General features: G+C 46.7%; 1 protein-coding gene across 2 annotated transcripts in view; it reads right to left on the bottom strand.

The window, feature by feature from the left end:
* Positions 1 to 249: 249 nt before the first annotated feature.
* The window catches only part of LMTK2 (lemur tyrosine kinase 2), an 82,119-nt gene continuing 56,295 nt past the window's right edge, over positions 250 to 26,073 (bottom strand). For both annotated transcript variants that reach the window (XM_031016732.2, XM_031016733.2), the window contains exons 8-14: positions 19,186 to 19,270; positions 17,824 to 17,945; positions 13,137 to 13,286; positions 9,578 to 12,563; positions 5,445 to 5,577; positions 4,939 to 5,181; positions 250 to 3,993 (exon numbers count right to left, since the gene is read on the bottom strand). In XM_031016732.2, coding sequence (XP_030872592.1) covers positions 3,965 to 3,993; positions 4,939 to 5,181; positions 5,445 to 5,577; positions 9,578 to 12,563; positions 13,137 to 13,286; positions 17,824 to 17,945; positions 19,186 to 19,270 — 3,748 coding nt within the window. In that variant the 3' untranslated portion in view covers positions 250 to 3,964. The remainder of the gene's footprint in view (positions 3,994 to 4,938; positions 5,182 to 5,444; positions 5,578 to 9,577; positions 12,564 to 13,136; positions 13,287 to 17,823; positions 17,946 to 19,185; positions 19,271 to 26,073) is intronic.

Below are 26,073 nucleotides of genomic sequence, written 5' to 3'. Positions count from 1 at the left end.
TAAAGGCTTCCAATTACAGATGCACCTTGAGGAGGCACAAGCATGACATTTGCAAGTTCAGTTTTTCAGTGATTATACAGCCTTTCGTGTTCTCAGGAGCGTGGGGGATGTAGGTCATGGAAAAGGGCACGCTTTCTCTAGGGACCCAGGGCCACTGGCTGCTAGTGCCCGCGGCAGGGCAGTGCAAGGCCACCAGCCCCGGGCCTCACATAGCAGCGGGAAAACCAGGAAAGAAACGCAGCAACAGAGTTTATAAATATATAACTATATTTATTTTGAATATTAAATAGTTTTTAAATTACAAGCAATTTATTGAATCACACTATGCATCAATATACAGTAAAAATCTTACAATTTAAAAATGTACACAATTTAAACTGAACGTTCATTAGCTGTGATATTGCCGTGAACCTCTCACAACTGTGTTAAAGCACAACAGGGAAGCCGCGTGGGTGGGACTGCCCCATGGGCCGCGCCGCAGACCGGACTCAACAGTGGATGCACGCGCCGGCCCGCTGGGGAGGCCTGCCCGCGCTTGTGTGAGCCTGAGCAACCTAGTTCAAGCCATCTGGGTAACAGGTTGTTGGTAGTTCAATACTGTCTGCACATCTGTCAGAGCTTACACGTGTACTAAAGAGTTTCTTCGTTAACAGCCAAAACTGGAGCCAGCCCCGCTACTGTCAGGAATATTGTTCACGAGATTGAAATCTGAAGTAACCGAGTTACCCATTCTTATTTTAAGGCTACTTCTCATAAGGCTATTCTTCTGAAGCCCCGATCACCGAAGCCCAACACTTGGAGCCTAGCACTGGGTTCACGTCCGGAATCGTCAGGCGATGGGCTGAGTCGGGTAAAACCAGGCGCTGCCTCCCTCGCGCCCCGGGCCCTCAGGACAGACATGCAGTAAGTCACTAACCCTACAAGTACCCTATGGAAAATGTGAATACAAGGGAGTGGTTTTGAAAGGCGTTTTACGGCAGCAAGACATACAAAGACTTTTCTAAGATAAAACCCATTTCTATAGAAACAATCACCTGTACGTTTAAAAATAGAACGAATGCTCTGTTTCCAATTCAGCTTCGCGGAGCTTCTTCACCCTTAAGATGAATGGCTTCTTACCCAGACGCAAAGTCCAAGTTCCAGAAGGATCTGGGGAGCACTTTTATTTCTTTTTCTGGCTTATGACAGGATCGTTTGATAACACAAATTAACATCTAGCTAGGAAGGAAATGAAGGTTCTTTTTATTATAAGATTTAAAATACGTTAACTCCACCAGAGTAGCACTAATTAAAACCTGATAGATTCCAAAGAAGGCCAGGAAAATACCACTGTGAACCAGGTATTATCAACCTCACCCATATTATCTGGAGAATTCCACTGATTTATTTCATTGCATAACTTATTAGAACAAGTTCGGTCTGAAAACCCACTATTGGTAACCAACGTAGTAAAAAAAAAAAAAAAAAAAAACCCCAAAAAACAAAAAGAAAACCTGACTTGAACAACAAAGCACATGCTGACACTTCAAAGATGGGCCAAAAATTCTCATCTACATAATTGGTTTCCTGTGTATTGCTTGAGATTTCAAAAGAACATGTTGACTCACGTGTTTATTATAAATATAAAATCTTCCCCACCATGCAACACCACAGTAAGATTTACTACTCCAACCCCCCGCCCCCAACTCAATGTATAAAATGCTTTCTTTTGGCAATTAATCATGACAGCAAGATAGACCTAAAATAAATTAAAATGGGAATTAGGTTGTTAAAATCTCCTTAATCATAGTGAAAAAGGTACAGCCCCCGAATATCAATAAACTTATCCCGGGCTGATTATACAAGAAGACTATATATTCTATGGATCTGCTTGACTTTTAGTCATTAAATCTGAACTCGTTATAGTTTGAAAAAACTTGTATTAATTATCACCTCTCATATATCTCTTAACAAAGACTGATAGATGTAAAAATTCAGGAAACTCAGGAAGTCTTCACAGCAAGAAATTCAGAGTTATGACAGTTTTGGCAAAATCACCTTCTAATGCCCTATTAACTTTTCCTTGTTCAGCTCCCTGCTCACACCAAGTGGAGGGTAAAGGGGGCTCCTTCTCCATTCTGAGTTCTTGCTCTGGAAAGTTATTGCTAGTATAAAATGTTAGTGGAGCGAACTAGAATTGATAATAAAGGTCACAATTTACTTTGTAAACTCTAGCCAGCATACACAACTGCATCTTGCGCTAGGACCAGGGTCGCTGGGATTTCTATCACGCAGCCCCGGGGGACCTGTGTTACGCTGGAGTCGGGGAAGCAAATCAGCACCGGAAAACATTTGGGGTGAAGGGCCAGTGTGTGGTGACCACAGACCCGACGCCCGACCCCAGTACACACGGCTTCACGGCGGACATGCCAAGCCTCCTTCAGCACATGCTGCTCTAGGCCCTGGAAACTTCCTGATGTCAAAGCAGAACTCACAGAGTGCAGAATGAGCTCAGCTTTTTTATCACCAACACCCAACTCCTGGCAACATTAGGAGGTGGCGCTGGACACACTCGGTCCTTTTCAAGGCAAGGGGAAAACGTGGTGCTTAAGCAGAAGGGCAGGGTCAGTGCAGATGAGTCCCAGGGCCGCATCCGGGTGGGAGGCCCCGAGCAGGAGGACGTGCTGGCTGCGCAGGCTCGCCGTGGTCTCGCGTCCCTGCTCCCGGCTGCGGGAGGTAGCGTATCTCCTCGGTTACAGAGCCCGGCCGCCGCGGGCCGTGACGCGGACTGGCTCTTCCAGGAAAATTCCAGGAAAAACTCTGGACGTTATTTGAAAGCTCAACACCCAGTGCGTACAACAGAACGAACTCAGACTGTCCTCGGCAACCAGAGCCCTGCGCGGGCAGCTTCCTCCTCAGAGTTTGGCACCGGCTGAAGGAAGGAGCCACAGGGACACCGAAGGCCCAGCAGCCTGTGCTTCCAAACACTAAGCGGAGGAGCCAGCGTGACGGGAGGTGGCTCAGGGGCCACAGCAGAGCGCGGCTCCCAGGGAGAGGGGCAGGACAGACACCTGGACGTTCTGACCCGAAGCGGAGTTCTGGGGGGAACCACCTGTCAAGTTTTACCGAAGGGTCTAAGAAAATGGGGGAGCGGGGTGAGAGAATCACACAGAGGGGCTGCGAGACCCTTCAGCTCCTCAGAGAAGCGTCACTTGCTACAAGGAACCTGCGTTATAGAAAGAGACAAACGTATGTTTCATTCGGTCAACAGAACAAAGCAGTCTTTTTGGACTCATCAAAAATATTTCCTATAAGAACAAAAAACACTAACATTCGGAATCATGTATCATTTACGAAAAAGTACCATATGTACAATTCCAACAATTCTAGACAGCAGAACACTCAAAATATTTAAACTTTACAAGTACCATGCAAAGCAAACAAACTATAAAACAGAGAAAGAAATCAAACTAGTGGATAGCACCAGCTTGACCTGCCTTATTTTCCTTGAATAATTTACGATTCTGTACAATATCAGGTACTCTTAGAACACTTATCCACAGTGCAATTACAGAGAGCAATTAGTGATTTCTTTAAAAATAATAAATACGGCTCACTGGTGCCCATTCCCATCGTGCTCCTCTGGGCCCTCACGCACAGAAGGGATGCACAGTGTGGAGGCGGAGAACACCCCACATGGAAAACAACCCCGAGCCTACAGTTCCCCACACACCAGAGCAGGGTCGACGCTCCCCAAGGATGACCAGGGCGCGAGGACCTTGGGTGGGTGAGAGCGGCCCAGGGCCTCCCCCGCCGGGCTGCCCGCCGTGGGCATGGAGCCAGCGCGGCTCCGTCCCGGCCGCCTGAGTCTCTCTCCTGGGCCGGGCCCGCTGCAGCCGATGTGGAGGGATGTCACTGCTGGGCTCAGTGCAGGAATGCCGCCCTGGGGGAGCAGCCCGGGACCCGGGAGCGCATCCGTGTCCACCTAATCCTTTTCTCCGTCTTCGCTGCTTCCTATTTCAGGGAGAACAAGCAAAGCTGGGTTTGTGAAGTGATCGGCACAGATAAAAATAGTGTGGACAGCATGTGACCTGCGCTACAGAAAGAGGAACCGAAGCTGGGAGTGGGGCTGCCCGCCACCTGCTCGAGCCGTGGAGCTTCCTGTCACAGCAGCACCTGCCAGGCTCTGGCACGCTCTCGCGCACACATCTGCTCAGCTCACACGCCGCTCGGCGTCCGTGCTCAGGGCACAGGAGAAAGTCAGCCCCGATCTCTGACAGATCGCTAGGTAATGGGCATTATCTAATCGGCACAATTAAACAGAGCACGAACACAAATGAAAGCTCTTTATGTTTCATAGTTAGTATTTGAACTGCAAACTTCAAATCAAAAAAATGTACCTATTAGCATTTATCTTCCAATCGGGTTATGGGGAAAAAAGGATCCATATGTTCAGATAATACCACTTCAAATGCGCCCTGCCCGTGACTTCCCACCCAGGCCTCTGCTATCACACAAGACCAAGACTTAATGGCAAAATCAATATTCCCTGGGAAGAGCCAGAGCACATTTGGGCTCAATCCCAAAATCTCGGGCCAAGTGTTTTTAAGAACGGCTTCTCTCTGGGGGAAAGAAGCAGAGATGGGCGGGGGGTGGAGGGGGTTGTGGCAAAAGGGGAGAAAATAGAACAGAAGGTGGCAGACGCGCTGCAGCCAGGCGCCACCGGGCTGCCTCGCCCAACAGGGGCTGCAAGGGGGCAGCTCGAGTAGCACGCAGTGTGTGGAGTGACAGAGGCCTACACGTGGGGGACGTGGCTCCGAGAGCGTGCGCTCAGGACTGTGAGGGCCTCATAAAGGATTTTCTTACAATCTACTCTGCAAACACTAGGAAGGCACCAAATTAATAAGCACGCAAGTCCAGCAGGGACGGTCTCCCAGGCTGGCCCCCACCTCCTCTCACCTCCTTGTTCAATGTCCGAGTCAGTAAGGTGTGTGAGAGAAAAGCTGGCGATGTTGGCAGGAGAGATGGAGAATCTGGAATACGGCGGCGTGTGGGGCCAGCTCTGTTCCGCACTCCGGGGCGGTGGAGGCGGCGAGAAGTACTTGGATGTCTGAAGAGAAGGCTTAGAACTAAGAAGGTTACTTGTTGTCTTCGACATAAAAGGGTCGGGGGAGAAGTCATCATCCCATTCAAAGCCTCCACCTAGAAAGAAAAAATAAAAACAGTTCTCCTTTTACAATAGAACAGAGAATTGCGAGGGGCTGGGGGGGGGGGGGGGCAAGCACACAGGTCTGCTCCGCAGATCAACCAGAACCGACTTGGGCCTGACAGATTGCAGAGCTGCTCCCGGGTGTCTTAAGAGTGTCATTTAAAACAATCCATGATGTTATCCTCCAAAAAGTTCACCTTATTCACAAAGCACTATTTTTTAGTTTCTTTTTAAACCCATCAGTGAAGTGAGGTACCTTCTTCATCAGTTGAGCTTTCCGAATTTATGCACCTGCTCAGGTAGGGAGAGCCTGAAGAAGGTGCCGGGCTGTTCAACTCGGGGCCACGTGCATCTCCTCCACAGTGCCCCAGCTCTTTGGTTGGGGTCTCCTGAAAAGCCAGAGAGAAATGCCCGTCAGCGAAGGCCTGCTCTCTCTCCCCCGCTCCAGTGTACACGTAGCAGGCCGGCACCGTGTCTGACTGACAGGGTGGGCTCCGGGCCTGGGGAAGCTGCAAGAGGAACACACAGCCCCGTCTCTCCCACCGAAGCAGCTCTGACACCCGGGCAGAATGCATGCAGCAGCTGCTGGAGGCCTCCGAAAAGTAAACAGTAGCAGGCCGGTTGGGAAAGAATGCCAGAACTCAAAGTACACCAAAGCAGCCGTGGATCTGCTGTCCTCCCACTGCCCCTGCCTCAACGGCTCCAGGCCTGGACCCAGCACAGCTCGAGATCCAAAGTGGCCACTGGGGTGGACAGAGAGAGCTCCAGAAGCCCTTTGGTTCTGGTTCTGAAGCAGGCAGGGGCTCTTCTGACCCTCGGAGGCTGGGGGCGGGGGGGTGGTGGAATTCCACATTTTTCCCCTCCATTCTCTTGCTCCCCAGCCCCGAGCAATCCTGGGGTGACAGGCACCTATATCCTGAGGGAGGTGACCTCCCTCTCCGCCTGGAGGAACTGGGATCCCAGAGAGTGAGAAGCCCAATGCTTGTCTTCCTCTGTCCAGTGGCATGAAGTGAGCAGCACAGGGTGCTGACGAAAGCCCCAGCTCTTTAGCGGGGGGCGGGTGGGGCAAGACAACCAGAAGTACCAGGGACACCATGGAGAGGGAGAAGCTCAGGAAAGCTACCCCATCACGTTTATGAGCTCCTGCCTCACCTCCAAGCTGTGTGTGGTAGAGTTGACTCTCAAGAGCACACCAAAGCTCTAAGAACTGAACTGCAAGGGTGGACCACGGCCAAGATCCATCCTGGCCAGTCGGGGGGCACATGCAGAGGACAGATTCAAACAGTACAGCAAAAGCTTTGAAAGGGGAATCCCAATCCACAGAAGGACGGTTAGAACTTGGGACCTGAATCCCAACGGGTCAATGCCTGCTAGAACAAAAATGTCAGCAGTCTCCTGAGAATCTAAACAAGACACAAAGTCTCGTAACACACTAAGGATACAGTCTAAAATCAGTCCGGATACAAAGAATCAGGAAACTCTCAATGCACAGGGGAGAAGACAATCTACAGATGCCATGCCAAGGTGACACAGATGCTGGAATTCTCTGAAAGGCTATCATGAAAACGTTCCTACAAGCAAGAGCAAACGTTCTTGAAATGGACGTAAACAGACCAAAGTTTCGGCAAAAGAACAGATGATAAAAATAATAACAAAATGCCAATTTCAAAAATAGAAAAATACAGCAGCTAAAACCTAAAAACCCCACGGATGGACTTAGTATCAGAACGGAGATGACCAAGAGTGAGTGAGTTTGAAGGAGATCAACAGAAATGACCCAATCCGAACAACAATGAAAACTGAAGAAAGAGCCACGGGGCCATACACAGCAGTCTGACACTGGCATGCCAACAGGAGGGGACTCGGAGCGTGATGAAAGACATAAGACTACAGATCAAGATGCCCAGCAAATCTGAAACAGGGTAAATTCAAAGAAATCCATGCCAATAATCAAACTGCTAAGAAGAAAAAGACTTTTGCAAAGAAAGAAATCCTGGCAGCAATCAGACATAATACTGAGAGAACGGTCAACTCAGAATTCTATATTCAGAGAAAACATCCTTAAGGAATGAGGGAAACAAAGATTATCTGTCAGTAGGTTTGATTTAAAAAAAAAAAAAAAAAAAGGAAAAAAAGGCCAAACAAACTTCTTCAAACAGAAGGGAAAGAATCCTAGAACATCAAAAATGAAAAGAGAGAAATGGTAGGGACTGTCTTGGTAAACAGAACCCTATTAGTCTCCCCTTGAGTTTCTTTTATTTTTTATTTCATTAGGTTATGTTAATCACCATACATTACAGCATTAGTTTTTGATCCCCTTGAGTTTCTTAAAACATGTTTGATCACTGGGAGTAAAATGCAGAGCACTGTCTGATGGGGCTTGAGAGTCCGTGCCTGGAATATACCAGACAATGGTAATAAGGTTTCTACATTCCACATGAAATGGTAAAGTGCTGACTCTAAATAGATTGTAAAAAGTCAAGTATGTGTATTGTAATCCCCCAAACCACTACAGAAACTATACTGAGAGAAGATACACAGTAAAAAATGTGACAGATAAATTCAAGGGTAATACTAAAAAATGCTTAAATTACCACAAAGAAGACAGGAAGGAAGGAGGAAGCAAGAACCAGAGGAAGAAACAGTGAACAAAAAAGTACGCCAAAATTCAAACAAGACCAATTTTATTAAATGTAAGTGGCCTAAAACTATCAATTAAAAAGAATTTTTCAGAAGAGATTTAAGAAACTCTTTGCTATTCACAAGAAACCAATGTCAACCATAATGATATAATAACACTGAAAGTACAAGGACGAAGAAAGACACATCATGCAAGTACCAATCAAGAGAAAACCATGAGTGGCTACGTGAGTATCCGACAAAGGAATACAGAAGGACGTTATATAACAATTAAACAGGTCAGTTCGACCTTTTCAAGAAGATCTATAGTCATCTTAAATGTCCATGCAGCTAACAACAGAGCCACAAAACAGAGGAAGCACAAATGAACAGAAATGAAGAGACAGTCAAATCCACAATCGCAGCTGGAGATTTCAAAACCTCTCCCTCCCTCCCTCCTTTCCCCCCTCCCCCCCACCACAGATGGGACTCCGGGCACACAGGAAAATCAGCAGCAGTGTAGAAGAACTGAACACTATCAACCATCTAGACCTGACAGGCTCTTTCTTTCTTTCTTTTTAAAGATTTTTCAAAATTTACTTAAAGGGGGGGGGAGGGGAGGAGAGTGCACACACACGTGCATGAGCAGTGGGAGGGACAGAGGGAGAGGGAGAAGCAGGCTCTCCACTGAGCAGGGAGCCAGATGCGGAGCTCCATCCTGAGACTCTGGGATCATGACCTGAGCCGAAGGCAGATGCTTAGCCGACTGAGCCACCCAGGCGCCCCTAGGCACATTCTTTCAAGTACACATGGAACATTCACCAAGACAGACCATGGCCTGGCTCTAAACAAACCTCTGTAAGTTCAGAGGAACTGAAACCATACCAAACCTGCTCTCTGACCGTAATGGAATTAGCCTAGAAATCAATTAACAGGGGTGCCTGGGTGGCTCAGTGGTTAAGCGTCTGCCTTCGGCTCAGGTCATGATCCCAGGGTCCTGGGATTGAGCCCTCCATCGGGCTCCCTGCTCCACGGGAAGCCTGCTTCTCCCTCTCCCACTCCCCCTGCTTGTGTCCCTGCTCTAAAAAAGAAATCAATTAACAGATGCAAGAACATCTTCAGCCCTTCATTTGTAGAGAGGCTGAAGTCTGAGCTCACAGAACAGTGCTCAGCAGGCACAGGAGGGCGGGAGGGTCTCAGACTCCGCCGCTGCCTGGTCCCAATCTGCAGGGACCAGCACCTCTGGGGCTACCTGTGAGCCATGGACTGTTCCAGCTTGCACCTGCGTGCTGGCTATTGCTGCCAACTGCTGATTATGGAAATTTGGTCTGTAAAGAGTAGCTAATTTCAGTAGGACTCTGTCAGCAAATCCAGAAGGGGCATCCAGGTCTCCTTCCCTTCATTTAATAGTTCCCTGTTCAAACTACATTTCTGCATATTCTTGAAACTGTAACCAAACCAAATTCCTATTTTATTTTATTTATTTGAGAGAGAGAGAAAGAGAGCACGTACACACACACGAGCAGAGAGGAGAGGGAGAAGCAGGTTCCCTGTGACCAGGGAGCTCGATGTGGGGCTCGATCTCGGGACCCTGAGATCATGACCTGAGCCAAAGGCAGACGCTTAACCCAGGCCCCCCAAATTCCTATTTTTGAGGAATCATAAAACAGATTGGCGGCCTCAAAACAGCAATCAGGAAAACAAAGCACGCTCGATTTCCTAACACACCTTGGAATTCTCTAATATGACAGTTTGTAGGTTAACAGGTACCTGGTCAAACAGATAGACTGTGACATCGTCAAAAAATGTCACTGCCTTCTTTTCTTTTTTCCAGTCATCGGGGAGCTGATCAACAGCAACGGTGGCCGAGGGTTTCAACAGGCTCCGTAAGTGCTTCCCATCCTCGTTGCTGAGGATCACAGGCACGGGGTGCTCGGTCTCATCCTCTGACTCGGAGCTGAGGCTGTGCAGATTGAACGCCCGCAGGTCCTCGTCGGAGTCGTCACTGTTTTCGTCTTCCTCGTCTGCCTCAATGCCGTCCTCAGAGAGGTCGAGCATGCCCGACGCACCAAGTTTCCCCAGGTATTTCCCTTCGATATCTGGCTCTTTCAACTTGGGGCCCTCGGCGTGGCCGCACAGGGACTTCTCCACCGTCAGCTCTGACGCGCTGCCGGAACAGAGGGTGGCGTTTGCAAAGGCGAGGAGCTCGTTGGTGTTGGTGCCGGTGGAGGTGAGCGTGCACGGGCGCCCCTCTTGTGCCTCGAAGTCGTCACCGCTGCTTGGCTCGGAATTCAACAAACTCAAGGGACTGCCAGCCTCGTCTTCAGGAGGAGGCGTCTGCTGGGAAACATCAGCTGGTGCCGGTTCCGACGTTTCTCTCAACTCCAGGTGACTTTCGGAATCTTGAGACGCAGGTAGACAAGTTTGGTCTGGCTGGCCAGGTCTGGTTTCCCGGCAACCGTCCTTGGTGCCAGGACTTTGCTCTGGGATGACTGGCTCCGGCAGGGGCTGATCCGTTACCAATTCCAAGGCTGAAGCTGAGGGTCCTGGGACCCCCTCGGACTTCTTATCCGGCTCAGAGTCATTATCTGAGAAGTAAGCAGAGTCTCGGTAGGAGCTCTGAGGGCCAGGTGCGAATGTCTGCGAGGTCACTTCTGTACCTCTGTGGCCATCGGCTGCGTCTGAGATGACGATGACCGGGTTGGGAGGCAAACTGCTATGACCGCTGTCACCCACTGTGGCCGTCTCTGAGGCTGCGGTGCCGTCGGAAGCAGGGTGCAGAGTCCATTCGGGGGACTCCAAGTTCTCGGTCTCGTAGCCACTGTCCGCAGGCTTATCAGGGGGCAGGAGTTTCTGAGGCGCGTGAGAGCCTAAAGAACCCAATAAAACTTCATGGACATCCACTGAATCCAGAGAGTCTGGGGTCTCCACAGACTGTTCTGAAGTCGGAATGGGTGTTGACAAGCTGTCTTCTAAAAGGCTGTCTTGACTGGTTGAGTCTGAGGAAAGGGCAGACACCAAGCCCCCCTCTTTTGTAGCATCTTTACAATGCAGCTGATTCAAAGTCTCCACAGCTTCCACGTTTTTCTCCAGCAGACTGTTGCTGTGATGGTCTTCTGAAAGGGGCTGGTTTTGTAAGTTCTGTCTCAATTCTGGAAGATTACTTCCTATACTCACCTTATTGGCAAAAAGGTCATCAACAAGAACTGAGTCACTTTTGGTCAGTCTCAAGGCCTCTGGACTTTGGTGGGTCAAGTCATGGGACCTGTCGCAAATGCCGTGTGGTTTGGCATCAGCTGAGGGGATCACAACTGTGATGGCCACAGAGTCTGGACTGATTTCTTGGTAAAGACAGTCTTCCTGGACACTGACATCTGAACATGTGGGTTCTCCCTGCTTCAGGAACATATCTGGAGGTACGTGATGAGGTGTTCTTTCTGTTTCGAGAGAGGTAGGAGGGACCTGCACTTCCGGGGAAGACTGTGATGAGGTGTTCAAAGTGTTGTCCTTGAACACGACACCTGTGTCTTTACCTTTTGCGCTTATGTTTTCCTGCAACAAAGAAAAGCCTGGTTTATTTTCAGCAAACTTAACCTCAGGATCTAGAGAATTTCTGCGTGGAGTTTCTAACATTGTTTCAGTGACACCAGCGTTTTTAAGTTCTGTTTGAAGATCATTTACACGTTCTTTGCTAGACAATGAGTCTTTTAGTAAGTTCTTCTCTTGAAGAAATAAAAAGTTTTCTGACAATTCTTGAACAGTCAGTGGATCAAAATTATCCTGGTGCAAAATGTTTTCTGATAAGCAAAGAGGCTCACAGTCAAAAAGCTTACGGGGCTTTTCTTTCTCAAAGTGGCACGTTGTTACGGACTCTCTGGAGGCATCCAGACTTGAACTTAAAGTGGTCGGCTTCAAGTCCGTTTGAACTCCGTTTAGTTCCATTAAGTCAAATATTTTTTGGTGCCTGGGCAGACCATCTGATTTGTCCAGATCATTAAATATACTGTTGAAGGGGCTCTCAGGGCCCCTGGGAACATGGACGTCCTCGGGGATGCTGGAATCTTTGGGGTCTGTACTGCTTTGGAAGAAATCCTCATCTGTACTGGACTCCTCAAATTCCAGATTCTTGAGTGTCAGAAACTGGGACGTCTCATCACTTATCTTCTCTGGGTTATCCATCTCGGTTGTGAGCAGTGCGGGCGGGTAATCGAGCTCCAAGTTGCTACCACTTTTTTCTTCCAACTGGATATAATAGTCGCTTCCAACAGAAAGGTTGTGGGCATCAAAAACAGGAACCACTCCAGGGGCCCCACGGGGGACATCCTGGCCACTGTCGTCTTGTTTCCCCGGCCCAGGATCTGAAAGTGAACTCTCAAAAACTTCAACTGGGAAGAAGATGCTTGTGTAGGACAAGGCTTCGTCCGGGGCACCCCGACTGTGCTCGTCAAAGTGGTCATGCTTAGCCGCCTCCCAGACATACTCAAAGCTCAGGCCCTGGCTGGTCTCAGTCACGGTGAGGACCTCCTCCATCTCGCGACCAAGCCGATCCCTGGCAAAATGGTCGAGAATTGGGAAGGCAGCATTACTTGAAGTGTCTCTGCTATTTGTATTTGGTTTAAGAGCATTCCACTGTTGTTCAAAGTCAACTTCTGAGTCCCTTTGGCTTTGCATCCGCAGGTAGGTGAGCAACCTATGCACGTCCTCGGCCGCTGGTCTCTTGTCTGGCGACAGCCAGCAAAATTGCAAAACTTCATACCTGAATGACAATTGAGAGGTAATTAATGGATTGATGATAAATTGCTTTATTCATTTTTTTTTAAAAGATTTTTCATTTATTTATTTAGACAGAGAGAGTGAGAGAGTAGCAGAGGGAGAGAGAGAAGCAGACTCCCAACTGAGCAAGGAACCCGATGCGGGGCTCGAACCCAGGACCTCGGGATCATGACCCGAGCCAAAGGCAGACACTCAACGACTGAGCCACCCAGGCACCCCGATGGTAAACTGCTTTAAAATAAGAAAGGACTTCACAAGGACTCCTAAGCCAACCCAACATCTCAAAAGTTTCTATGCTATGACCACTGTCAACCACATGAAGCAGCTCAGTTCATGGTGAAAGAGGAAATAAAGAAATATAAAAATATAAAATCCTAGCTCTTTGTGTTCCCAGGACACTTCACGGTATTGGTGTCTGTCATTTGTTTTTCTAGTGTGTATCCAGTGACTTAGCCCCAGAATTTAGAAACAGTTTTCATAACATTTATTGTTTAAAAAGAGGGAATATACAACACCCAAAGAAAGAGACAACAAAACGTAAAATGGAGTTACCCACCATCTATCAGAATAAGGCTGCTCCAGCTGAGGCTTAGGGAGCTTTGTGTCTCTCTCTCGAATCACCTGATTGAGAACATCTAAGTTGGAAAGGTTGGAATAAGGCTGAGCAGCATTATCAAAAAGCTCCCAAAGTGTCACACCCAGGGACCTGTGGAAAAAAGAAAACAGTTATTTCTTCTTCCCTTTATAGATGTCAAATTTTTCAGCACCAGTATCTTCATTTGTACACTCATTAGTGACTTTACGAACAAGGTGTGTACTGAAAAGGTACACAGATAAAGACAACTCTTTAACGTGATTTTTAAAAAGAGGCATTTTCAATAAAATGAGGACAAGTACGCCTCCTCATATTTACGTATTTACTACGGAGTACTCTAGAAGTTTTGGCCAATGCAAAAAAAAAAAAAAATTAAACAGATAACAGGCACAATTATAGAGAGGAGCTAATGTGACTGTCAACTTTAAATTCAAGAAATTATTTGAAAGATCACGGGGCGCCTAGGTGGCTCAGACGTTAGGCGTCTGCCTTTGGCTCAGGTCATGATCCCAGGGTCCTGGGATCAAGCCCCGCATCGGGCTCCCTGCTCCGCGGGAAGCCTGCTTCTCCCTCTCCCACTCCCCCTGCTTGTGTTCCCTCTCTTGCTGTGTCTCTCTCTGTCAAATAAATAAATAAAATCTTTAAAAAAAAAAAAAAGAAAGATCCTTAGAATTATTTCAGAGTTCAGCGAGATGGTGAGATACAAGATAAATATCCTGAGGTGGACAAAAAAAAAAAAAAAATCCCATTCACAATAGTAGTAAACACCAGAAAATATATCAGAGAAACCTTTATATAAACAAATAATCTCTTCTTTGGTGGATCCACACATTTCCCAACAGTGTGGGTTTGGTTGCTATTATGAAGGGACTTCTTGCCATCATTCTGCCCCCTATTTGTGTGTCTGCCACCTGCCCGAGCCTCTCGATGCCTCCAGGTTCTCGGCTGTTACCACAGGCAGGAGGGAATGCCCCTTCTTGGTACCCATCCCGTTCTCTCACGCCAAGGGCTCTGTCGCCATGGAAACGGCCTCTACAGCTCAGATGTACACTTACTCTCCACCTCCTCTGTGCAGTCTCTGGGTTTCTATCCCAGCATGAGCCTTTGGTCGTGTAGCAGCATCTCCTATCACTGCAATGGCCCCTAAATCTGGCTGACCACCTGTGTCATCTGGGAATACAGAGGTATTTAGGACCCACCCCCAAGAACTCTCAGTTGGTAGATGCAGGTGTGGCCTAGGAAACTGTATTTAAAAAGTTCCCTAGTGATTCTGACATCCAGCCAGGTTTGGGTATTAATGGTTTACGTGACTTGGATCAATACCTCCAGAATGCTTGTTTGAATAATAAACTGCACTGAATGAGTAAGTCTATTATTTGACACTGTAGAGTACAATATAACTTATGAGTTAATTTCTGTATGCTAACTTCACAAGTCAGTGAAAAAAATCAGCATATTCAGTATCTAAGTTGAGAAATCACTTCTATCAGAGGAAATAAATGGACCCAAATTTCACAACTCAATTCAAGAAATAAAACACTTCTTTTCCCTGGCACAGACTTGCCAGAGGCGGAGGGTTGTTCTGGGTACAAAAAAGTTTAAGACACTATCGATGACGTTAGGGAGTTTATAATTTAACTGAGGAAAATAAGACATTCACATGAAACACTAAAGACCACAGAGATAGTATATAATTAATGGCAAAATGAGTGTTACCGCTACCATGCTTGGTGTGATCTTGGGCATATAACTACCTGTGTCAATTTCTCCAAATCCCTGATTTAACTCACTTCCCCTCCCCCATTCCCAACTCAAAGCCCTCTCCAGCCCCCAGCCCACCCTGTTCTTCAGAAAACACGAAGCATGGGCTTTCTCAACTCCCCAGTCCACCAATCCTAGCATCTCTATGCATCGCCTACTCATCTCCTCCGGCCACAGAGAAAGATGAGACACATCTCCTCCTCAAGGTCTGTCCCTGCCCCGGAGCTCTCTACTCTACCCCGTGCGGTGTCCTCCAGGATAACCACCACCAATCACTGTCACTGGTCCCTAGCTATTCAATTCTTCACTTTGTACTGGCTCTTGCATTCTTGAGTACCACTGGCCTCTCCCCTCTGGGGAACAAAAGGTGTCCTGTAGTTCTTACCCTCTTTTCCACTCAACTCTCTAAGAGCGGCCCCTCTTGTTCCCCCTGGTACAGGGCAGCGTGGGCCCTGCCTTGGGCTGCAGCTGGCACCACGGCCGGCCCTGCCACCAGAGACTTCTCAAAGTGTTAGCAACAAGGGCTGGGCTCTGTCTCTGGGGACACAGGCTAAGTTTGCAGGTCCAACGCCCTGCTAGGAACAGTAAAAATAGGGATAAAGCATACAAAGCATCTTTGTAAAGGTATCACAGATGGGCTAGCAGGGAATTGCCAGGAAAAACTCCAGAACTTGAAGAACTAAGGAGAATACTAAACCACCTTGGAGCTGGTGCTTTTGCTGAAGCACAGAACTCGGGCTTTTGTGGTCTTGGTTTATGAGGCAATGCGGGTGCTGGTAAACAGGCCAAAGCCCTGGGCCTGCCCAAGCTAAGGGGAATCACAGAGACACCTCCTCACAGTGAGCTTAAACCTGCCCCTGCTGCCTCCCTCCAGGAGCCTGAAAGGCAAGGTGACTCAGCACTGAGGCACGGTGAGTTAGGGTACGTGTGTATGACTGTGTGTGTGTGTGTGTGCGTGTGTGTAAGGGGGGTGTGTGGTCCCTAACAAGCTGTAACCACAGAGCTGATCCTTGATTGCATTTGCAGCCCAAATTCACAACACCTGAGTGTTCAAAAAAAACCTTAAATCTGAATATGTGAAGCTCTCTTACATGGTAGGACCCCCTGGTATCCAACACAAGCGAGTAAGTGTGGATCCTCTCTGGAGGAATGCTCCCCAATTCTAGGTTTCCAAGATCCTCACCCCAAGGAAACAAGGCACCATCAAGAACCAGCAAGATCAAATCCACTAGGACTTCAGCTACCAGAATTATCTGATGCAGATCATAATCCAGTTGTTTTAAAAACACTGGGATATGTTTTAAAAAACCAAACAGATTTCCTAAAACTGAAAAGTCAATAGCTGAACTATATAAAACTTAATAGAGAGATTTAACAGAAGAACAGACACAGCTGAAGAGAGAATTTTTAAAAAGAGAAAGAATTCGTGGCTGGAACACAGGTCTCAAAATTATCTAGAGCGTGGCCCAGAGTCAAAGAGATAGGATATATAAAGGAGAGATGAAGAGACAGAAGGCAGAGCAGGAAGGCATGACACACGTCTAAACGGACTTCCCGAAAGAGGGAAATGGAGCAGAGGCAGTATTTGAAGGGTAGGCCTGAGAACACCACCAACCTATAGATCTGAAAGCCAAATAAATCCCAAGCAGAAAAACATAAGAAATCCACACCCATACACATCATAGTGAAACTACAAAAAACCCCACAAAAAACAAAGAGAAGAATTTAAAAGCAGCCAGAGAGAAAAGGTCACATTACCTTCAAAGAGCTTAGGTAGACTTACGGCTGACTTCTCAATAGCAACAATGGAAGCCAGAAGACAGTAGAACCATCTCTTCAGTATGCTGAGAGAAAGTAACTGTCACCAAGTAAAAATATATTTCAAAAATGAGGACAAAATAAAGGTATGTTCAGACCTACAAAAAACTGAGAGTCTGTTACCAGCAGGCCCTCACTATAGGGAATTCTGAAGGACATACTTCAGACAAAGGGAGAATGATCCCAGATGGAATGTCTGAGATTTAAAAAAAAAGAAAAGAAAAAAGAAAAAAAAGAATGAAGAGCAAAGTGATTTAATTATGTGGATAAACCTAAACAAAAAAGTGCTAAAAAAAACCCCAATAATAACGTCTTGTGAGGATAAAAGAAAAAAAAATACCCAATAAGATATAAGTGTGTGTGTGCATGCATGTGTGTGGTGTATAGTTAAACCAAGTTAAAGTATGTTAAAGTATCCTGAGGTCCGTGTACTGTTCAGAGAGAGGGTCAAAATATGAACTAATATTAGACTAACATAAGTGGAATACACATGTCATAACTTCTAGGGTAACCTTTAATAGTTAAAGCATAGGACTAGTGTATACAGCTCTCAAACTAACGGGAAAAAGCAGTTAAAAAAAATCCCAAAGAAGGCAAGAAGAGAAAAAGAAAATAGAAAAAGCAGGATAATAGCACAAAAAATATATATATAAATTAAGAAAGCTGTAACAGAAATCGTTAGTCAAAGACATAAACACATTTTTTTCAACTTTCATTAAACTCATCTCCTATAAATCACAGTATTACATATTGGTCCAAACGCCTTTCCGTTTTTTCATTTACTTTAATAAATATTTAAAATGTCTATTATACTGCAGGTCTTACAGGAGGCAAGAAAACAGACCAGTTTCCTGCTTTTGTGGACCTTATTACTGTTGAATGGGTAAGAGAAAAGTTAATTATATCATCACAATTGTGATAGTTGCTATGATGTCAATGAATTTACCTCACCATCAGGCACACCTGTGTTCCTAAATCTTATTCAGTTATTTTTCTTTAAGTACTCAAGGGGAAAGAAGTGAGGACTTTGCTACACAAAAGTCTAACAGAATGGTAAATCAATACCTACCAGATATTACTATACTTCGTTTGATCTGCAGTTAGTAGTCTGTCTTGAAAGCTGGTTACTAATTCTGGAGCAGTCCATCGCAGAGGGAAAATTTTTTTATCATCTGTTTCAATATAATCCTCCTGTGTTGTTAGAAAGCATACAGAATTTTAAATTCTATTAGTCTTTTAGTGAACTCAATGATTTAACACCAGGTCATTCTCAGAAAACACATGCTGAACCCAAAAGACGTATCAGAGAAAGAAGTGGGCATGAAGAGAGATTTTCTGGGCAGAAGGTGGGTGAGGTTTTCTCTGAAGCCTTCTGGGCTTCGTGAGCTGCTGTCTGAGCCACGAACGCTTGCTCAGTCAGCCTTCCCGGAAAAAGAAGGTACTCCACGTCTGATGTACAGAACAGACTCTGAGCAAAACATCTTTTAAAATATGCTGGGCCTTACGCCCCGAGTAGGGCAGCAGTGCCTAAGATTAGGGACTGGCTTCTAAGTCCATGCTCAACCATTTACAGCTCGCTACCAGACTCTGGGAAAGCAACAAATATGCTAAGCCTTTTTCTTTATCTGTAAAAAGAGGATGATACAATACCCACCTCCGTTTATGGTGAGGATTAAAATAGGTAACTGCTGGCAACGACTTCAAGGTGCCTGGTACATAGCAAGGGCTCAAGACACTAGAGCGACTATGCAGACAAATAACCAACTTATATTTGCGTAATATATTTTAGTTACAAAGTACTATGAAAACATGAGCCCTGTGGTCCTCACGAGAACCCCGGAAGACAGAACAGGTATGATCCTCGTGCCGCTCTGTGGATGGCGTGGAGCCAGGACAGACAGTCACATTCTGTGCCCCATACCCTGCTACCTCATTCAGCTGGGATACAAAAGAACACACGAAAACCTCACCTACTTCTTAGCTTGTTTGGGGATGTATTTATGGCAGAGTTTAAAAAATCTAAACTGCAACCTTCCTTTTGAGCCAGAATTTTACTGGGGACATGTTGATATGACATGTACAGTGTATTTTATTATACAGGTGGTAATGATTACTGCCGATGTGTTCATACTAAAATGTGTTATGCACCACCAAGCTGTATTAATTACACTGTGTAAAAATCTTATTTTTAAACAAAGCCTTTGGAAAGCCGTCACAAAACCTCAGCACAGAGCCACCGATGTAGACAAACCACACGTCAGAAGCCAACATTGCTGTTAAGATGACTAGAACAAACCATTCTCCAAAAAGGCAACATAACCAAGATTCTTAACCCCCTCTTCCAAAGCCGGGGTGGCATTCTGTGATATGACCACCTCATGACTATGAAATTAAATCAACTTCAGGAGAGAACCTTTAAACCTTGGCTTACCTTGTACCTGCTGAATCCTATTCCATAATCTCCCACTTTCACATTCAGGTCCGAGGTAAGAAAACAGTTCCGCAAGGCTAAGTCACTAAAAGCAGAAAGAGTGAAGTGAACACAAGGATAAGGGGAACCTGCAAGCAGGACACTGTCACCCCAAATTGCTATGAACAAGGCTTCCTCTATGAAGCAGAGTGGTGTGCTGAGCTCCCTGCTCAGTAATGTTTTAAAATTCTTTTTTAGGGGTGCCTGGGTGGCTCAGTTGGTTAAGCATCTGCCTTCAGCTCAGGTCATGATCTCAGGGTCCTGGGATCGTGCTCTGCATCAGGCTCCCCAGTCTGCTTCTCCCTCTGACCCTCCCCCCTCTCATGCTCTCCTTATCATACCCTCTGTTTCTATTTATTAAGATTTTATTTATTTATTTGAGAGAGAGAGACAGAGATAGCAAGAGAAAGCACAGGTGGGGAGAAGAGGGAGAAGCAGGCTTCCCACTGAGCAGGGAGCCTGACCCAAGACTGGATCCCAGGACCCTGGGATCATGAGCTGAGCCAAAGGCAGACGCTTAACCCACTGAGCCACCCAGGTGCCCCTAAAATTATTTTTTAACGGAAAAAGGATTATATATCATATTCTTCATTACTAAAATCCATGGAGATGATAAAATTTTTTCTTACAAGTAGTAACTGCTAAAGCAAGGAACCTGGATGGCTCAGTTGGTTAAACGTCTGACTTGTGATTTCAGCTCATGGGTTGTGAGACTGGGCCCAGCATGGGGCTCCACACTCAGCAGGGAGTCTGCTTGAGATTCTCTCCCTCTGCCCCTCCCCATGCTCACCCGCACTCTCTAATAAATAAATAAATCTTATAAAAAACCAAATAACTGCTAAGATTAAATACTGACCATATCTGTACCTTCTGCTGCATCAATAGCAGATTTATGTCTCATTTCCTGGTGTTCTGAGAGTGATCAAGAGGGGCGCCTAGCTGGCTTAGTCAGTTAAACGTCTGCCTTCGGCTCAGGTCATGATCTCGGGGTCCTGGGATCGAGCCCTGAATCAGGCTCCCTGCTCAGTGGGGAGCCTGCTTTTCCCTCTCCCTCCGCCCCTCTGCCCTGCTTGTGCTCTGTCTCTCATTCAATTTCAAATAAATAAAATCTTTAAAAAAAAAAGGATGGCCAGGAATTTTAAAATACTATGAGTTAAAGTGTCTGAGTAATTTTTTACAGTAACTTGTATTACTTGAGTAATAGTCTAGTGGTAGTCTATTTAAGTAAAAGTGAATAAAATTACAACTTCAAGCACCCCAAACTAATCTACATTATTGAAAATATTAATTTTTAATGTATTATAAGGAGGCCGCTTCTAGTTACTTCGCTTTCTTACAAACCCCACCTCTCCACAGGGAGGTAAAGAGCACATTTTCAGGACTTACTGAAAACAAATTACATAGGTTATTTAAGAACAGGTTAATTCTCAAAAACACATATGTTGAAAAGTAAAATCTACTTTTTCTGAAGGAACCTTCCATATAGACAACAGAGTAAACACTCTGGATTTCAGTATAAGCCCCCCCTTTTATCTTTCAATCTTTTTATCTTTTTGATCATCCACTGGCATAGGAATTAAAGAGTCCACTAAATTAAAGTAGAAAAGCACAGCCCATTTATAGTTTCAAATCATAAAGTTATCAAAAACTTTCTGTAGTCCAAAACTCAAAATGTCTTGATACGATTTTAGAAGACAAAAGCTTAAATTAATGATTAAATTCTTAATTTTCAAAGACTTTAATTTCTGACGCTTACATGCCCGAAACAGGACCATGCTGATGACGGCAGCAGCTTTGGCTGATGTAACTCAGTGACAGCCCACCTGGTACCTAAGGACCAGGTACCTAAGGACAGCCTGCCTGGTACATAAGGATCCAATCATATGTTAATGGCTAAGATTTATAAAGCACTTACTCTACACTGGGCATTTCTCTAAGCTCTATACACGTATTAACTCATCTAATCTTCACAAGGAACCTTGGAAGTGGATAGTCTCATCCTCCTCATTTACAGATGAGGAAACAGGCAGAGAATCAAAGTAACTTTTTTGCCAGGGCTGCAAAGCCAACAAGACGCCGTCCCCCTGCAGTAACCATCAGCAACAATGCACCAGCAATTGGAGCGTTGTCCTGGGCGTATGGCTGGTCCCCGACGAACACGTGCTGATCTAGACGGCCAGCTGGTTCTATTCAATCATCTCCACACTGTGTTTACTAGCAGTAATTTTCATGGGGCTCCCCTCAGAAGCCTTCAAGCCTGTGGTGTCCGGGAGCAAGAGAGAAACTTCCAATCTTAAGAAGAAAATTGGTCTCTCCTTTTTGGAATGAAGGGAGGCAGGAGGGAGGCAGAAGCAATACACCCTTCGAGGGCAGAGAAACGGAAATGCTTTCCGGCAGGCGACACTGTCCACTGGACCGACAGCTACAACAGGACGGTGCCACGGGTTCTACCAACAGAGGCTCGGTCACTGAGCACCACCGATGGGCATTTCCAGAGTCTCTAGAAACAGATCCTTCTTAACCTTCCCCAAGGTTAAGAGTCGAGCAGTCCTGGGCGCCTGGGTGGCTCAGTTGGCTGGGCGACTGCCTTCGGCTCAGGTCATGATCCTGGAGTCCCTGGATCGAGTCCCGCATCGGGCTCCCTGCTCGGCAGGGAGCCTGCTTCTGCCTCTGACCCTCCCCTCTCTCATGTGCTCTCTCTCTCTCATTCTCTCTGTCTCAAATAAATAAATAAAATCTTTAAAAAAAAAAAAAAAAAAGAGTCGAGCAGTCCTGCTAAGAGCAGAATTAAAAGCTGGGTGCCCCAGCATTCCAACAGGTCCCCGTGTGTGTCCCCTGCAGGTGGGCAGCAGCCTCGGCACTTGGCGCCTTCCCCGCAGGCCATCCGAGCAACCAAACCGTAGGCAACACCTGGGCTGCCCTGCCCCCTCCGTCCTCTCCTCTCTCCTTCCACATGTACAGTGCAGGTCCTTAGACACATCAAACGTGAAGGTTACGGAAAAGATGAAAAATCACCTAAGCAAAAGGCCGTTGGTTTTCATTGTAAAAGGCACCCTAAAACTCTAACACAATCCAAGTGATGCTCTCAGGGGAAGGAGGAATGCTTCTCCTCACCTGAAATCCGAAGCAATGAGGACCCAGACCAGGGTGGGACTAGAGGAGCTTCTTCTAAACCTGCCCCCTACCTCCACCCCACGCATGCGAGCACCACACACAGCATGGGGGGAGGGGGGGCGGCGCGAAAGGGCAATGTGGGGACTCATCCTGGCTCCGCTGCTTAGGAGCCGTGTGACTTGGGGCAAGTCATTTAACATATCCGAGCCTCAGTTTACTCACAAACGGGTGCGCTGTAAGAGCTAACTCACAACGTTCTGTAAGGATAAAATAAAGCAATATATGAAATGTTCTCAGAATGTTAAAGTGCTCTCCACTTCTAAGATAATGATATAATTCAATTCAAAATTGGTAAAAGCAAATATTCTCTGAAGCCCAACACACAAAGCTAAAGAAGAGAAAAACACAAAGGTGTAACTTAACAACGAAGGTAATACTTGACGTCAATGGCTGCTTTTGGTCAGGAAACACAAACATACCCAGTATATTCTTCCTTCAAGTTGAAAAACAGGTCTAGTGGTGAGGCTGCCAAACAATCCAGCTCTGACGGCCTCTGGCTCCGTCCCCTCGGCTGGCAACAAGGCCGTCCATCGCCCCCGCTGTCAGTGATGGCCTCGGCCGTGTGAGCGGGGCGGACAGACGTGGGGAGTGGGAATCCACAGATCTAAGAGTTCCCCATCCTGACTCACAAGGAAGCATCACTACTTGTTCTCAGCTCAGCCAGACTGGAGTTAACCCGGCCCCAGAATGACTGCTCGACTGGAAACAGCTCAGGCAGGTGCAGCCATTTTCAAAATCACTCACACCTCTCTACGTGTTACTTATGCTTTCGCGAGCAAGCTGAATTCCTCATAAACAGAGGCACCACATGGGAAGCAAAAGAGCTGACACTTACTGCTGAGTATTCTCCTAGGGCGTGGCATACATTATCTCAAGTCCTCTTGACAACAGCACTTCAGGATAAAGATTATCCCCATTCATAGAAGAAAAAGGTTCAGAAGGATTAAGTAATGTGGCTTATCTTGGTACAGTTAACGAGAGGTGAATTAACAACTTGAACCCCTGATTCGTGCTTTGCTCACCAGACCGCTCTGCCCTTGGCAGTCATGAAAGTTTAAAAAAAAAAAAAATCACTAAGAGTTTTGAAGAAACTGCTACTTCTCACTTGAAGATGGGACACAGCTCAGAGCGGTACAAGCTCAAGACGAAAGCCAGAGGACTCTGGTAAGGGCACAAAGGACGCAGTTGTAACTGCTTTCGCCCCGATTTATTAGGTCAGTCCTTGCTAGCTGAACGAGACTACATTTCCCGAGTGCCTCCTGCACGTCAGGCACCTGCTAGGCTCCGGGTCTATAGAGGGCACTTGCTCTGGGAAATTCTGGGCGGACGCCGAGGAGAAGGTCTGTGGCTGGAATGTGGGCCACCACTGCTGGCCTGGGTTTTGAGAAATGGTGATAAAACGGGGACAAAGCCTTCAGTTCTGTTTTCTCCAGGGCTGGGCCAGAGCTGACACTGAGCTGGACAGTCAGGCTTCTATGGGTCTCAACCTCTGGTTATGGCTTATCTCCTCCCTGTACATGATTACAAGACTGGACGAAACACATAGGGATGGCAGAAACAGAGGCTGCCAAAGAGGCTGAACTGCAGGGCAGGGTAGAAGGAGAGGAGGGAGTAAGCTCAGAGAGCGAGCAAGCATCCCAGAAATCTGCATACGGGTCCCTCTGAGTCTTGTCTGAGGCCAACTCCTGAGCTGCGTACGTGTGCGCTCTGGAAGATAATGAGGCTGACAGGACACTCACAGAGCTGGGAAGACTGGTCAGCGTGGAGAGACTTCCCTCAACAGCCTGGTGATACCCCTCAAGGTCCTTAAGAAGAAGGTTACTCTGACGTAAGGCAAGGGATCCCCTAGGCCTGTCCTAAAGGCGTCTTACACCAAGATGGAGCTGAGCTGCCAATTAACTGACGCTCTTCAAAGTGGTAGTTCTCACACTGGGCGTGCACTGAAATCACTTGGGAGGCGAGTGAAATGCAGTAGGGCTGCAGTGGGGACGGAGGTACCCCTCAGACAACCCCCAGAATCCAAGCCCGGCCTAGAAGGCTGCACTGGATCAGGGCTATAGCACTATGCCGTGGATCCCAGAACATTAATTTTCCCATAAGACCTAGGGTCATCTAGAAAACTGGAACATTGAATACTTTACTTACCCCTGATGATTTTAAGTTGACGGCGAGGGTCCCGAGGCAAAGCGGCCCTCCACCCGAAGACCCCCGCCTTCATTTCCCCCCTGCTTCGTCCACATGCTCAGCCTGCAGCTGAGTTCCTTCCCCGAGGGCACAGCACAGCCAGCCCAAGCCTCCAGCTCTGTCCTCTCTACTAGCCAGGCCATGCGCACGCATAGGCTTTTTGCATTAACTGGGTTACAGGAATACTAGGCTTCTTCTAAGGCTTCCTCAAGAGCTGCAGTTCTTTCTTTTTTTTTAATTAAAAAAATGTGTTGTTTTTTTTTTTTTAAACTATCTTCCTCCCCCAGCTCCACCCATTCCAGGTAACATGTATTAACAAACCGGTAGGTATGATCTTTCTGTATTTTTCCACAGGCATAGTGTACACACAAGAACACACAGATGCGGGGAGTAAGGAGCATCTGCTTTACACAACATTATGTCTACCTCTCCACATCTTTATTTCCCACCCAGCAACATCACAACGTGGAAATCCCTCCGGGTCAACTAGTCCAGCAGCTCTACATCTTTCCCTACGATAGCTGTGTGGTATTCCACAGTGCGGACGGTCTCAGGCTGGTTCTCAGTCCCCCCATGAACGTTTACTTTGTCGTGTTTATTTTTTTCGCCATCGCCTCAAATGCTGCTACGACAGATCATTCCACTCCATGTCCTTAAGTTCCAGTGCCTCTCTGTCCTATGGAAGTGAGTCTAGCAATGGGAATGTGTTATTTTTTAATACAGTTATTGCTCTAATAGCTCTTCAAAAACTGGTAATGATTTATATGCGATTCAGGACAGAAACTTCCCCACATCCCTACCAGCAACAGATGCAGCGGTTCCTTCAGCTCTGAGGTTCCATTCCTTTAACCTGCACGTCCCTAACTTCCGAAGGGGATCCCCTTCCCATCTGTCTCTGTCCGTCTGTCCAGGGGCTCATCGTCCTTTCGCCAATCCACCACATCTGTCTGGTGTCGCGAGCGGTCGCCCTGCGGCTGCTCCTTGTGTCGGCAGCTACACCTTCCCAAGTCTGTCGTCCACTGACTTTGCTGTGGTGTCTGTTGCCACGCAAAACATTTAATTTTTACAGAGCAGTCAACCTTCCATGTAATAGCCACCCGTTATTTTACAGCTCCTGGGTTTCCCACCTCAGGAAAGGAGGGCCTTTCTAGTTAGGCCTCGCTCATCGCTGGGAAACACATACAGCCTTCCAGAATTTTGCCAATATCACATTTATTTCTTATACCTTGATTTTCACATACGGGACGGTGCAGAGGTCCAATGATTTCCCAGACGGGTAATGAACTGTGCCCGCATTTAACAGGGAAGCCATCTCTTCCCCACTGACAGGAGTTTCACTTTTGCCATACGTTCACTTGCTCTATGCACTGTCTACTCTCCACCAATCTGTTTCTCCATCAAAACCATACTGATCTCTATCCCAGGAGTTTGCTGTGAGTTCTGATACCTCGTAAAGCAAGCCTCCCTTTCTGCCCCAACAATTCACTTCTT

The sequence above is a fragment of the Leptonychotes weddellii genome, chromosome 5, assembly GCF_054177405.1.
Source record: "Leptonychotes weddellii isolate Sample4059 chromosome 5, ASM5417740v2, whole genome shotgun sequence".
Classification (NCBI taxonomy): domain Eukaryota; kingdom Metazoa; phylum Chordata; class Mammalia; order Carnivora; family Phocidae; genus Leptonychotes; species Leptonychotes weddellii.
The sequence above is the reverse complement of the archived record's forward strand: the minus strand, read 5'-3'. Positions and strand labels throughout refer to the sequence as shown.